This window comes from Eublepharis macularius, chromosome 9 (assembly GCF_028583425.1).
Source record: "Eublepharis macularius isolate TG4126 chromosome 9, MPM_Emac_v1.0, whole genome shotgun sequence".
Taxonomy (NCBI): Eukaryota; Metazoa; Chordata; class Lepidosauria; order Squamata; family Eublepharidae; genus Eublepharis; species Eublepharis macularius.
Genome location: NC_072798.1, coordinates 55431543 through 55445906, shown reverse-complemented (window position 1 = coordinate 55445906; position 14364 = coordinate 55431543). Strand labels below are relative to the sequence as shown.

General features: G+C 39.9%; 2 protein-coding genes across 2 annotated transcripts in view; one reads left to right on the top strand and one right to left on the bottom strand.

The window, feature by feature from the left end:
• Window positions 1–368: 368 nt before the first annotated feature.
• Window positions 369–8180, bottom strand: CCDC59 (coiled-coil domain containing 59). Its single transcript, XM_054988811.1, has 4 exons — window positions 7944–8180; window positions 6329–6554; window positions 3573–3672; window positions 369–1542 (listed from the first exon to the last, which is right to left on the bottom strand). The coding sequence occupies exons 1-4, from the start codon at window positions 8158–8160 to the stop codon at window positions 1381–1383; spliced, it is 705 nt and encodes a 234-aa protein (XP_054844786.1). The 5' UTR covers window positions 8161–8180; the 3' UTR covers window positions 369–1380.
• Window positions 8181–8241: 61 nt separating this feature from the next.
• Window positions 8242–14364, top strand: part of METTL25 (methyltransferase like 25) — a 68058-nt gene continuing 61935 nt past the window's right edge. The window contains exons 1-3 of the mRNA XM_054988469.1: window positions 8242–8614; window positions 12310–12474; window positions 14113–14219. Coding sequence (XP_054844444.1) covers window positions 8248–8614; window positions 12310–12474; window positions 14113–14219 — 639 coding nt within the window. The 5' untranslated portion in view covers window positions 8242–8247. The remainder of the gene's footprint in view (window positions 8615–12309; window positions 12475–14112; window positions 14220–14364) is intronic.

Sequence of the window (14364 nt, the reverse complement as noted above, 5' to 3'; positions counted from 1 at the left end):
CCTTCTTCTTTCGTGGTGTACCTCTTTTGCGCCGCTGTGGGCGTTCCCGCTTCTGAAGGGGCTTAGGGAGCGGACTAACTCTGGCCCCGCCCTCCTCCCCGCCCCCCCGGCACTGGAGCGGGGCTCTATGCCGCTCCTCCGCCTCCGCCCGGCCACCTGTTGCTTGCACAGGTGCAGGCCCACCAGCGGGGCAGCGCCGCGTCCCAGCACTGGTGGAGGGCCACTTACGCGGACGTAAGGACCAGATGCGCCATCGCAAGCCTTAGTTCGGTTCCTATTCACTTTCCCCACCCCAGTTAGGATTGCGCTGCCTGTGAAGAAAACCAAAATTTTCATTCTTGTCACCCATATTACTGTGAATAATTTGGTCTCAAATTTTTGATATGCCAGATATGTAAGTGACAAAGTTTTACAGAATATATTTACTTATTGTGCTGGATCCAAACTGTACACCCAGCATTCCACACATACACTGATGCTTTTCAGCCCTTTTGAACACAAGCCCTTGCATTTGCCTCTCAAACACCACTCCTAAAGATAAGGGAATCAAGCAAAAAGGCGGGGGGGAGTCTACAAAACTGAGTGCAGAGTGAAACACAACACAGGATCTTTTGATTTCCAATTCCAATGGCTATTTTCTGAACAATGGCTAAGGTACCTTTCACTAAAAAGGCATATGTAATGTCTTGTGCATATACAGGAGCGGGGTAGAATCTAGCTGTTGGATAATACTTATGAGACTATATGAAGAGCCCATACTGAAGTACCTGACCAATTCTAAGGCCTAGGATATCAGCAGGTGTGCAGCCTGCAACTCCTACTATTACTCTGTCAAAATCTGTTCAACCCATTATCGAGCATCTTAATCACACTGTTAATGATGAGTTCAAATTATATGTTTGTATTATCAATAAACTTGGTATGTCCATGTATTTTGTTTTCCATTTTTTGAGTTTACCATATAGCATGTATTTATTTTGGGCTAAGCATTCCCAAAACATTCAGTTCTTTATCATTTTAATCCTGCACTTAAGACTTTGACAGCCACTATGAGACATTATGTAACTTGCTAGAAAATAGATGCTCTGTAAGGCTCTAACCATATAAACGTACTCAGCAATATGAGCTGTCAGAATAATTAAGCATGGCAGTGAAGTAGTGCCAAACTACAAAAACAATCAAGTGGAAAAAACACAATGCCGATGTGGACATTACAATAGCAATTCATCTATTCTGTCCAATACAAGCACTTTCAGAGCAGGCCACTCCTGGATAAAATCTGCATTAAAAATGGGAGAACTGATTGATCATAGAGGCAGTGATACAGTGAGTAATTTCAATTACACAGGTATTTTTTGCAACTGTTTTAAAAATAAACATTCATGGTTTCTGCTGTATCTTCTGAAGGAGATACTCCACTTGCAAGTTAAGATTTGGCTGTCCTTTTCTAGTCCTTTTACTTAATATTTTATATGCTTCCATTTTCTTTTGCTTGTAAAGTTTCTGAGCTCTCTCTCTCTCCTCCTTCCTTTTTCGGGCAGCCTGAAATAAAAAGTGTGAGTAAATTAAAAGAAGCACAACTCCTTCCTATTACACATAATGAATGTGTTGTACGAGGCAAAATGTGCTGGATCCGCTCAAGCAGAAACACAACAAAAATACTGTGGCAGCAATTTGCACTATGCCAGTTAATGTATCCTCACTCATATTTCTGCTTGTATAGGAGCTTGTACAACCAATTTATGGGTACTATAAGAGGGAAACCCTGACCTGGATAACCCAGGCAAGCCCAGTGTTGTCAGATCTCAAAACCAAAGCTGGGTCAGCGGTCTTAGTAATTGGTTGGGAGACCTCCAAGGAAGACCAGGGTTGCTATTCAGAAACCAGCAATGCAAAACCACCCGTTTTAGTCTCATGCCTTGAAAACCTCAGCAGAGGGTCACGTTAAGTCAGATATGATTTCCTAGCACTCTTAACCACCACATAAGAGGAAAACACTAGGTGTCATACAAGATCATGAGCAAGCGGAACTACACTATGCCTATTTATATTCTGTTTGCACAATGCTGGATCCAAGACAATGTCTCTAATGGCATGATCTGAAATACCCAGATTGCATATCCTTTTACAAGTAGAAAATAACTATGCTGCCTAAAAAATATAACCATTATGTTTCCATATTGCTTGTGCTCAGTTCTCCCAAAGGTAACAGGACTGACCATGAAGGCATAAAAACTGAGTGCAGATAATTAAGTCAAATGTACAGTCTCAGCTGATGGCATACATCAGCCTCTATCAAGCAGTACCAATGACTTTTGATTCTACTAGTTCAGTGAGTAATATCTACTTCGACTATTTATACCCCACCTTCCCACCATATGCACAGCACCCAAGAGTTAATAACTAATCTGTATCACCATTAAAACAGATCCCAAATTGATCACCTAAGGTTGCCTTAGACTGCATCAGATCACTTGTCTAACTCGGTATCACCTACTGAATGGCAGGAGTTCTCTAAGGCACGAATTGTTCCTGCTATCCAAGAACCTGGAGATGCTTGAACTGAATCTAAGACTTTCTGCATGCAGAACCACACACTCTGCCACCATACTCTGGGACACACTGATACTTCAGTGCCTTTTCTCAGCATCTCTCCTTTCCTTTGCAGTATCTTTCTCTACTATCTAAGAGATGAAATGATTTTCTGAAATCACATTGGTAATGTATTGTCGAAGGCTTTCACGGCCGGAGAACGATGGTTGTTGTGGGTTTTCCGGGCTGTATTGCCGTGGTCTTGGCATTGTAGTTCCTGACGTTGGTGACACTGAGAGATCTCTGTCTTTTGGTGCTACACCTCTGAAGATGCCAGCCACAGCTGCTGGCGAAACGTCAGGAACTACAATGCCAAGACCACGGCAATACAGCCCGGAAAACCCAAAACAACCACCACATTGGTAATATTCACCATTATGTATTTAATGGCTGAAAGAAAATATATACTCAACGATAACACACTTATGCAGGCACTTAAGTTCACACAAAGGTGTCACGCAAAAACCTTTAGCTCACTAAATCTCTATAACCAGGATCAACTTGGTTCTATCAGCTATCAATCCTTCTAAAGCTCAACACCTATATGTCAAGGCCCTCTGTCTTCTCCGCCAGCTTAGGCGTAGCACTGCTCATTAATAATGTTATTTCTGAGTGATGATAAAGGCTGCAGCTAAGCTAGGTTTAGCCCACAGGAGCAAAAGGCATGAGCTCCTAATATTTGAGTTAGTACTAAGACTGCCTTCACTCTCATCTTCCTCCTTCATGTTTAGAAGTGTGCTACAGCTTTGTGAGACTTCACAATCCTTCCACTATGCATAGGAGGAGTCAGAGCAAAACATGTGCTCCAGAAGAAGAGCTGAGAGTCAGACTGCACTTCCAGAATTCATGTCAGGAACCCAACAGAATTCATGTTAGGAATCCATCGACTGCCACTCTCTCCCCTTTTTAAAGCATCAGAGACCAACCCATCATCCAGACACAGCTCTTAGTCTAACGGAGTCAACATAAGGTTTGCATACCTCTTTTTTCTCATCCCGCTTAGCCTTTATTTGTTCATATTCTTCTTTTGCTTTCTGGTTTGAAGTTTTTGCTTTAAGTCGCCTCTTTGTCACATTGATCCTGTGATAGACAAAAATTTGACAAACAATGATGGTTTCTTTATATGTACTGTAAATGGAAGTTGCCTTCTAGAAGTCTATTTTGTACTATGCAAGATAAGAAATGGCATTCTCCCAATCTCGAAAAGACGTAATAGCTTTTGCTTTGCAGGACAAATTTCAGATGGACTTCTTAACACATTATTTGAAAGCAAATACCACTGAAGGCAATGTAACTCTCTTCTAAGCAAGCATAACTAGGATCAGAATTAACTACAATCACGACTACTTGTGAATCCTCTAGTACTTGTTTAAGCCTTACAAGATCTTACACAGCGATACAAAATATTTTTTAAAAATCTTTTTGCTGGGATGCTATTTGACAGATGGGTGGAGATAACACTGGTTCTTCAAAATTCTTCATTATACACATTTTTGCAGCAACTTAGCTTGTGTTAATATGGTGCAGGTATCCCTCTAGTTCGCTTAAATCAAAATTAAAGAAATTGCAAATCAGCAAAGAAATGAATAAACTCTTGCAAAGACAGCTTCAAAGAAAATTAAAAATACAATCTTTGTTAACCAGGAAGTTAAGCTTTCATTGTAAGAATTCTTTGTAACAAAAGATGTAAACATACTGTCACCAAATATGAAATTTTTAGGTGGGCAAAAAAATTATTGGCTGTACTTCATAATTTATCAGAAGTGTGGGGCTCACCTTCCTCCTACTCAAAAGCAGTTTTGAACAAGGCAAGCTGCACAAGCGGAACAACTTCCTAAGTGACATCATAATCTTTATTTTTAAAAAAATAGTACGTCCACTTTCAGATTCTTCTTTCTTCCCCCAAATGTCTGGCTTACATAGCTTTATACATTTAGGCGCCACCAAACAAGTATCTTGATGTCTTATGTCACATAAATACCATAGGCAATAAAACGACTCACTATCAGTGAGCAAGTTTTTTTGTTCCCTGAATTTCAGCTCCATTGTGCAGCAAGAATACAAACTGACAAAAATGACATTACAAAGCTACTTAATATTCTTATAATGCTATTAATTATTAAGTATTTTACAGTAGTTCTATATTATTCTTGCAAAATGCCAGTGAAATAGATTAGTATTTTCTCATCTTACAAATGAAAAACACTGATTGAATTAAAATAACCATAATCCCATTAAAAAAATGATGCAAATATAGCAAGGCCTCAGATCTAAGCCCTACCTGTTTTAATGCAGCATTTTTTATAAACAATTAAAGAAGTGGTAAAAATCTGCTTTGAAGATTCAACCACTGGCACCTCCAGTAAAAAAAAAAAAAGTGTAAAGATGGGATATATGTCTGCTTGAAGACCCTAGAGAGCAGTAGTCAATCAATACTTGGACAGGCATCTGCAGAAAAGAGCAAGAGCCCAGTAGCACCTATAAGACTAACAACATTTGTGGTAGGATATGAGCTTTTGTGAGTCACAGCTCACTTCTTCAGATACTATGACTCATGAAAGCTTATAACCTACCACAAATTTTGTTAGTCTTATAGGTGCTACTGGACTCTTTCTACTGCTACAACAGACCAACATAGCTACCCATCTTGGATAGGCATCTGAATCTTATGAGCAGGATAGAGCAATTTTATAAGCACAAATGTCATTTTAATGCGTTCACAGTAACACATTATTGTGCAGTGATGTAGTACTACATACAATACTATAGTACACAGTACTATGCACTGATATAGAAGCATAACGAAGCTGTATTCTTTGTCAGGTATCAAAAGAAGCCAAACTATGTTCACAAATTAAAAATTTGGGTAAGATGCAAATTTTCAGGAAACAATTTTTATTTTAAACAACAGGACAATTAAAATTTTCTCTGGGAAAGTACACTTTTAAAAAAAATTAATGGATGGTTAACATAACATTCATAATGTTATTACATCTTACTTACTGATTATCCCCTATATATATAGTATATGCTCCCCACCCCCTCCCCCCTTTCCTCTATTGACTTCCAACAGCACTTCAACCCCCCCATTTCTTGTTACAAATACTCTCTCTTAGTTGTCATTTTAAACTTAATGGTAAAGATTTACATTATATCTTATCTTACTTAATAACACTCAAAAGACCATAATTGTCCTTTAACATCCCATCTTTTTTCTAAGTATTTTTTCAATTTCCCCCAGTCCTCAAAAAATTCCTTTGGATCTTGCTCTCTCAGTTTCTTTGTTAATTTGTCCATTTCCGCCATATATAACACTTTTTGTATCCACTCTTCAGTTTTTGGTATTTCTTCTTTCTTCCAATATTGTGCATACAAAGTTCTTGCCGCCGTTATCACATAGTACAGTATTACTCTATCCCTTCTATCAATGTCCTCTAAATGCAAGGATAACAATAACATTTCTGGATTCTTAACTACATTATTTTGGAGTATTAAAGACATTTCAGTACATATTTTAGACCAGAAGTCTCTAGCCTTATCACAAGTCCACCACATGGGAAAGTACACTTTTGAATCAAACACTCAACAAACAATTTAAAGTTATAATACTCATTTATTTGCTATATATTGCCTTACCCACTGAACTAAGTCTAAAAATCTGTCACTCTGAGTAGAAGAATTCTACACAGGCAATAGTTGGGTTGCATTTACAATGGAATTATGGCAAATAGCTTACTTGGTTGTGCTGATACTCATTTCTTCCAATAGAACTGGACCATTATCTTTAGGCTTACGTTGCTTTTTCAGCATTTCCTCTTCAGCTAAATAAAGATGCTTCAAGTGTTCTGGGTAATTATCCGTATACCCAACACTCTTCTGGGAATTGGCATCTTTTTGTTTTTTCAGTAATTTCTTGTAAGCACGTTGAACCTTTTGCTTTCTCCAAAAGGCAAATCCTTGTCCTGGAATCCAAAAAAATAAATTAGTGCACTGTAGAATAGTATCTTGCAGCTTATAAAAGAATTCTTACCTCATTTTATTTTCTAGAAATATGAGCATTTTATTATTAGCAAAGTTAATTTTTTTTAACAGAGATTCAGCCTATAGCAATATCAGTGGAAGGAAGCTACAGTCAAACTCAGTACAGCTACAGTTTATATGGTCTTCCACAAGTCAATACTCAGCAATCTCTCAGATACAGAAAATACATATGCATATAAAATCCTTCACACTTCAGATACCTTGTTAAACATGACAAAAATATTATGTTCAACAATACTGAAATAAATTTTCCTTCCCTAAAGATGTGTGTATGTCATACCTTTTAAATATTAAGGCATTTTCCTATTTTTATTTACAGGAGAAAAAGCACAGTGAAGGTAGTTTCAGAGCAAAATCCAGGCTCAATAATAAGCATAAGGTGACCAAAACCACAAACTATACGTATCTCAGAAGTACGAGTAGCATTGTTGCTACTTTAAGTAGAGTAAAACCTAGGCCTATTTTTAGAGGCAGCAACAACTGAATCCCTGGTAGAACTACTGTGTATGTAATCCACCTTGCGTCTCAGTGAGAAAGGTGGACTATAAACAACATAAATGATAAATAATGGCTTAGAAACTGGACCCTTTGCCTACAAATTATAAATGAAAAACATTAAGCATTACCCCATCCAGTCCTTCATAAAGATTCTAGTTTATCTACAAATAAAATATTAATACAAAACACATTACTCTGTACTTAAAATACAAGACATACATTAGCCTATTTATAGTATATATAAAGCTTCCATTACTCCACAATCACATCTTCTGCCCAAATGCTAGATGATTAAAACAGAGCACAGCACATAGGTATAGGCAAATCAAGCGGGACAGACTTCAGTAAGTACAGTCCCAATCCTATTACCCTATTTGTACAAAAGTGGTGGTGGAGGAGAGTGCTGTCAAGTCACTCTCCTCCACCCCTGCTCGGGTTTTCAAAGCAAGAGGTGGTTTGCCATTACCTGCCTCTGCAACCCTGGTCTGCTTTGGCGGTCTCCCATCCAATTATTAACCAAGGCTGATCCTGAAGAGATCAGCTTTTCCTGGACTATCCAGATCAGGGTATTTCTAAAATGTGAGGAGAAGAAAAGGACGGCCAATCTCAATAAACTCACCAATGAATGATGAAGCCCGCTTTCAGGACAAATGGCGCTTGCTTTAAGCAATGGCACTTAGGATCTGGCCGGAAACTTGCAAACCACGCAGGATAAGTGGAGAGTACGCAGCAAAAGAGAGGCACGGAAACAGGCCACAAGGCCAGTCCTGTTGGGAACGACATCCGAACCTCACCCGGGGTTTGTGACTCACCCTCCTGGACGCTCCCCCTCGCGGCACGCGGATCTCGCCCCCATGTCTTTTTCCGCGCACGCTGAATTTGCGAGTTCTGCGCTCCCCCGATCTTCTTTTGGCTCGGACATTTCCCCCTCCTTACTGCCGGAGCCATCAGGTAGCTAAACCTCTGTCGCAACTCATCTACGTCATCCAACACGCGCCCCCTTTCTGAAGGGAAAGGCGGGAAAAGCATTTATCGGTGCTTGATTCCTTTGGCTTGGGTAGCGACAGTGCTTGTCAATGCTGGGGGGGAGGGTTGGGCGGGGATCGACGCTTCGCCATGACAAGGCCGCCTAAATCAAACGCCGAGCTAGTAGCGCCTCTGGGACCCGCACGAAGTCACTCCTTCCTGCTCAGCATGTCTCGGCGCGGCCACGAGGCGTTTGCGGCCACTCCCGAGGCCGACGAGTCCTTTCCTGTAGAGCCGTCGGCGGAGGCGGTTAAAACGCGCGTGCGGGCCGTGGCTCAGTTTCTGCGGCGAATGCTGCGGCTGTGCAGGGCTCACACGGTGGAGTTTTTTACGCAGGGTCTGTGGGAGAAGATGGTGGCGCTTGCTCCGGAGACTGTGTTGGAGGCGCTGAGCGGGGAGAGGCTTCAACGACTCCTAGAAGAGCCTCCTTCGCAGCGCCCTCTAGAGGAGGCTGCCGGTAAGTGTCTTCCGGGCGTTTGATGAAGAGGCTTTTATTTTTTTTTTGTTTTACTTCATTTATTTGTTTTACTTCATTTACCTTTCTGTGAAGTGGGGACGCAAAGCTGCCTTCGCCATTTGCCTCTCCTCCATTTATTCCTCACAAAAGCCCTGTGATGTAGCTTAGGTTGATAGAGTGTGACTGGCCTAAGGTCACCCAGCGAGCTTTCGTGGCAGAACAGGAAAGCAGACCTGAGCCGTCCAGATCCCACTCCATCACTGTAGCCACAACGCCACACTGGCTGAGGGGGCTCGAACTCTGATGAAATGACCAACGACGAATCTCTCTGGATTTATGTCGTACTTCATGTCTTTTCAGCAAAACTGAACAACTGTTACAGTGCTTGTGTAACTCCAGACATACCAAGTCTAATTTGTATAGTTTCAACAGTAAGTCAAATGCTGAATTTCTGAAGGCATTAAGGATATAGATTTTAGAGATTTCATTTCTGACTGTTATGCTGCTCAAGCAAACAAGATTTGATTGTTCCTGATGCTGACTGTCCTCCATTCAGTTAGTTGTGGTGTTTGAAGTCTTTCAGATATTTATTTAAAACACTGATACCTCAGCTTTTCCTGAAGAGCCTCAGGGTCGCTAACAAAATTCATAAGACTTATATTAAAAGTAAACAAAGTTATCAAAAGGCATTATCAAAAGACATTATTTAAAAGGATCTTCACTTGACTTGCTATGAACAAATTCTCAGAAAAACAATACAAAGACCTCATAAAGATAAACCTAAAGCTGGTTTTGGAATGAAGCATTTTTGCCAGAAAACCAAAAGTGATGGTGATCGCCTTGTGCAGACAATCCCACAAGGTTGGAGCGGCATCTGAAAGAGTCTACGTTTAGGCTGAAAAAGGGAAGATACTCCTAAGGAGCAGCTCCTTAAGCAGAGGCTGCTGGGAAGAGGGCAATTGGCATATAAATTCATGTAGAGAGAGACAGCACCTAGATAAGTTGGCTCCAGGCCATGTAAACCTTTACTTTTAAAATCCAGCTCCTTTGACTGCGCCAAAGAATGAATACGCAACCAATGAACATTCTCCAGAACAAGTTCGTTTGCTTGAATTGGCTCCAAAGATGCAGCCACATTTTGCTCTGTTTGTAGTTAGCAAATTGTCTTTAAGAACAGCCCTATGTAAAGTTCCAGTAGTGCAACTTGTATGTTATGGTAACATGGATCTGTAGAGCATGATTGGGTTATTCCAGAAGAGGTGCTAATTTCTGAACAAGTTGAAAAAAGGCACTCATGGCAACAGAACAAACCTGTTTCTCTAACAGTGATATGGGTTCATGGGTATCCCTGAACTTTTTACATCATTGGTAAAAGTTTTATCCCATCAGTGGTAAACATATCACTTTCATCTATCAGTATCATCTCCTGTTACACCTCTGTCTTGATTATATTAAGATTCACCTTGTTCTGCTTTAGCCATGGTCTTCTGCTGTTGCTAGCCACCTGTCAGCTTTGGGCTCAGCTCTCTTCGGGTTTCCCTCGCTGAATCTTTCCCTCCTGTCTTTCTGGCTTTGCTACTGCTGCTCTGTAAAAATCCGCTCTGCTCGTGTTTTCCTGGGCGGGGGGAGGTGTGGGCATGTCAAAGCAGGAGTATGGCGAGAAGGACAGAAGGGAAAGATTCAGTGAGGGGAGCCTGAAGCTGCCAGGTGGCTAGCAGCAGCAGAAGTAGCTGCTGAGGCTTTCGCTGCTGTCACCACTAGACTCGACCATCCTTTCTCACAGAGGGTGGAAGGAGTCTCCTTCCCCTCTCTGTGAGAAGTGATGGTCGAGTCTAGCAGTGGCAGCTGCAGCTGCAGCTCCTTCTGTAGCTGCTAGCCACCTGGCAGCTTCGGGCTCCCCTCGCTGACTCTTTCCCTCCCATCCTGCTGCTTACTACACTACCCAGGAAAACTTGGGAAAACTTAACAAGTGTCAGGCATCTTGGGTAGTTTAGCCCTCAGTTTCCCATTTGAGAGAAAATGAGGTTGTGCCCACAGAGCGCTGCCTTCTCCACAGACCCTTGGGTTTTAATATCTGCCCATGGAGCCAGGTCGTGTACAAAAATCAAACTTATTCTACCACTTATGCTATAAACATGTTAGTGCAGAGTGGGGCTGGTCCTGAGGTCACAGCTTCTCTGTGGCTGTTTCATGGTGTTGTATTCAAAGTGATGTAGTAGCTTTGCAGTATGGACACTGTGATGTCACAATATCATAGAGCTGAAAGTTCTCTTTGGTATTATCTTATGAGACATTTTGTTTTTTGTTTTAGTGTACTTGCTAAAAATAATCTCGCAGTGATGATTTCTAGTCTTTTGAGGTCTTCCTCTTGTTCCTTTCTCTTCTTAGATTATAAGTAATCTCTATGTACTTTATTATGTCATTGTGCATAGCTTAATTTCCATTTTATTTGTTCAAGTTTTGTAGCATTTCCTTTGATAGCTGGAAATAGAGACTGTAGTTTAACTGTAGGTGTAAATAAAAATTTAATCAGATAAATTTTCATTTTACACAAAAGAAGCAAAATATTTGCACTTTTAAAAAAATCACATAAGATAATTTACGTAAGCAAGTTTATTCTTCAGATGAATTTAAGGTTTTGTGGCAGACAGTTACACATATGTCTTACACAAATCTGTAAGTTCTAGCAGTCTCCAGCTGTGATTCTGTCTCCACTTATCAGAACTCACAGCATGGTGTGCCAAAGGTGATGAAATCTGTATGTGTATATTCGGTTTCTCTTGCTTTGCCCACAGCTTTGAAGTGAAGGGATCTTTCCTCTCTATGCACAGTATTGTTTAACTTAACTGTTCTTTGTTGTTGTTTGAGTACAAGAAATGAGGCAGCAAAAACGTTATTTCTCATTTTTTGTTTCATAATGTAGAAATGTAATGTTATACATCTTATTAACAAATATAGGTTTGTGTTCCCTTTAAGAAACAGTATCATGTTGTTTTTAAGGCTCCCCCATACCTTATTTAAATATTTAACCTCCACTCTTCTTCTTAAATTTGTTGTCTTGCATTTTTGTTAAATGAAAATTAAAAACTATTTAAGTAATAAGTCAGAAACATATTGAAAAGAGATAATGATGTTTGTTGCTATAAAATGGCTAAATGTTGAAAGTATGACCATTGTCGTACATAAAGTTTGATAAATATCTAAGCTGTCTAAATGGACAGTATTCTTATGGCTGAGAGATGGTATATATAGGCCTGCAAGAAATTGTAGGGGAATAAGCAATTGGAAATTTATATTCCCCCCACCATACCACAATGATGCACGATTCCTGAACTCCAGGGATATTCCTGCTCACCTAGTGCTGAAACTCAGTAGTCTGAAGCATACCAAAATTACCTTGTGGTGCTTACTGCAGTACTTTGGAAACTGATCATCTAGCTCCAAACCTGGTTAGTACAGTATAAGATACAGAATACACCTTTTCTGTGTTGCTCAGTTTTGCTGTCCTGTTCATAGCAAATTTGACTATCCTGTATGTATTGGATGGGAAAAGTAGGTTCCAAACACCCATGCCATAACAATTCTTTCTTCTTGCCATACATTTTAAAGGAATATTAGATGAAGCAGTATAAGATCAGTTAGTGAAAACAAAGTTTCCATATAATGGTGATAGTTTTCAAGTGCTCTTGTTACAGATGGCTGTGATTTTTCCAGTATTTTCTGCAAAAATTCTCAGAAGCTGGTCAATGTGAGGGCTTTTGCTCTGGCTGCCAAGTACTATTCGATGCCAAATCTTGGAGTATGCACCTCTTTAGAAGAGATGCTTAAAATATTGAATAGCCGACAGCAACCACAATCTGGTGAGTAATAATTTAATTCACACTACAGTGTAAAAAAGCATTCTTGTGCTTTGCATACTGATGAGTCATATTATTGTTCATGTCAGCTTGTATTTCTAAGCATTGTTTCTTCGTTCCTTATCCCTTTATATTCAGGATATAAAATATCTGGAAAACTTACGAGTCAGGGAGGAGGAAATACCTGCTCCATAAACTGGTGCAGTCATCAGACTCAGTATTTTAGTGGCTACTTGCTATTAGACATCTGGATTTTGCATCCCTGTTTGTATGACGTCTGGGGCTGGCACCCCTGGCCCCAGTCTTATTCTCTCCAGGATGAGGCAGCAATGGTGCAGGACACCTCCAGAAGCCAATTGGACCTGCAGCCGGCCAAGGGGCCACTGAAGCACGAGGATGCCCAGCAGCAGACCTCTCAGTTTCAGCAGAACCTGACTCTGGCAACAATGATGAATACACTAAGTCAAGGGCTCTTCACAACCAGGCTGCCTTGCTCAGGAGCAGTAGGGGCAAGACTGCCACCTGTGGTGCTGCAGCCTGACTGCTTCATGAGTCCAATGCTCTTGAGAGAAGGGAGGGTGTTTCATTTATAATGGGTATTTGTTTCATCTCTATCATGTAAGTTTTAGCTGGTTACAGTAGGAAGAAACTTGGCATTTGAGTTTTAAAAAAGCAATTTGGTCCTTAATGCCATGGGAAAGCTTAAACAGTGTAAATCTGAGAATGAGATTAAATATGACAACATTACAGCCATGATCCATTACAGTCATGAGGGTGTAGTATAATAAAAAACTGCATAAACATTTCTACTTTCATACAGTTTTAGATTATACTGTAATTATATAAACTTTTTATATAATCATTAAAAAAAATTAATTGCATTAACAGTGCAAGCCCAAGCAGAAGTTTCATCCTTATGAACCCATGGTCTTAGAAGGGCGTAACTTTGCTTAGGATTGCACTGTGAAAGAGTGCTTATTAGAGTGGAATTGCTTGGTAGTCACCTGGTCAGGGCAAGCACCAAACTACAGAGCTTTTAATATGATCACTAGGATCTTTAGGCATTTGGTTTAGCAGAAAACTGGATAAGGAACTGGAACCTCAAAAATACGATGAGGGATTGTAAAAATAGCCAATATACTGAATGTTACATTTGCCTTTTTAGAAACATTGATGTGTATCCTACCACTTCACTCAGCAAAGTGAAAGAGCCTCTTAAGTTAGAGGAAGACTCCTTAGGCGAGATGAAGGCTTCAAACTTTGCAGTGTGAATTTACAGGATACAAGTCACGTACCTCACGTGCAGCCTTTATTGGAATACCTGTTTCACATTTTAGAATTATGAATGAACAAATCTTGTAAAAGAGACAACATACTTTGTAAAATGCCTCCAAATATGATATTTACTTGATTATGAAGTATGTTTTGAAACCTCTAACATACACAGTTCTTTTTTTTAAATTCAGTATGTGAATATTATGTTATTTGCTAAAAAAAACAGGGTAAAGCTTTATTGGAAAAGGATACTTGATTTGAAAATAAATATCAGCTTTTAAGAATTGGTAGATAGCTAGTGATGTATTTGGTTCTGAAGCCCTAAAGTTTATACAGTCTGAATTGTTTCATTTTTCCCCTGATCAGATGTCGAAATGAAAACCGATGACTTCATGAATAATAAGAAGTCACACGAGGTGCAGTTGATGTCTGCATTGGTGGATGGCATTGCAAAGTATAATGGCTTAAATCAGGTAAGGATTGGTATGAATAATTAGTACTAGATGCTTTAAAAATATCAATCCTTATTCAAGACATGTCTTTTTCCAGGCCGCCTATGCATTAACTGTTGTTAGTTGCAAGGGGCTAAGGAATGTACCTTTGGTAAAGGATTCAGTC

What these genes read in the sequence shown, in the direction of transcription:
- CCDC59 (XM_054988811.1), bottom strand. Translation starts at nt 8,160, where the DNA reads ATGCTTTTCCCGCCTTTCCCTTCAGAAAGGGGGCGCGTGTTGGATGAC. An exon ending in GAGGGGGAGCGTCCAGGAGG is followed by an intron (nt 6,555 to 7,943) that starts GTGAGTCACAAA and finishes TTTGGATTCCAG; the next exon opens with GACAAGGATTTGCCTTTTGG. An exon ending in ATGAGTATCAGCACAACCAA is followed by an intron (nt 3,673 to 6,328) that starts GTAAGCTATTTG and finishes TGTCTATCACAG; the next exon opens with GATCAATGTGACAAAGAGGC.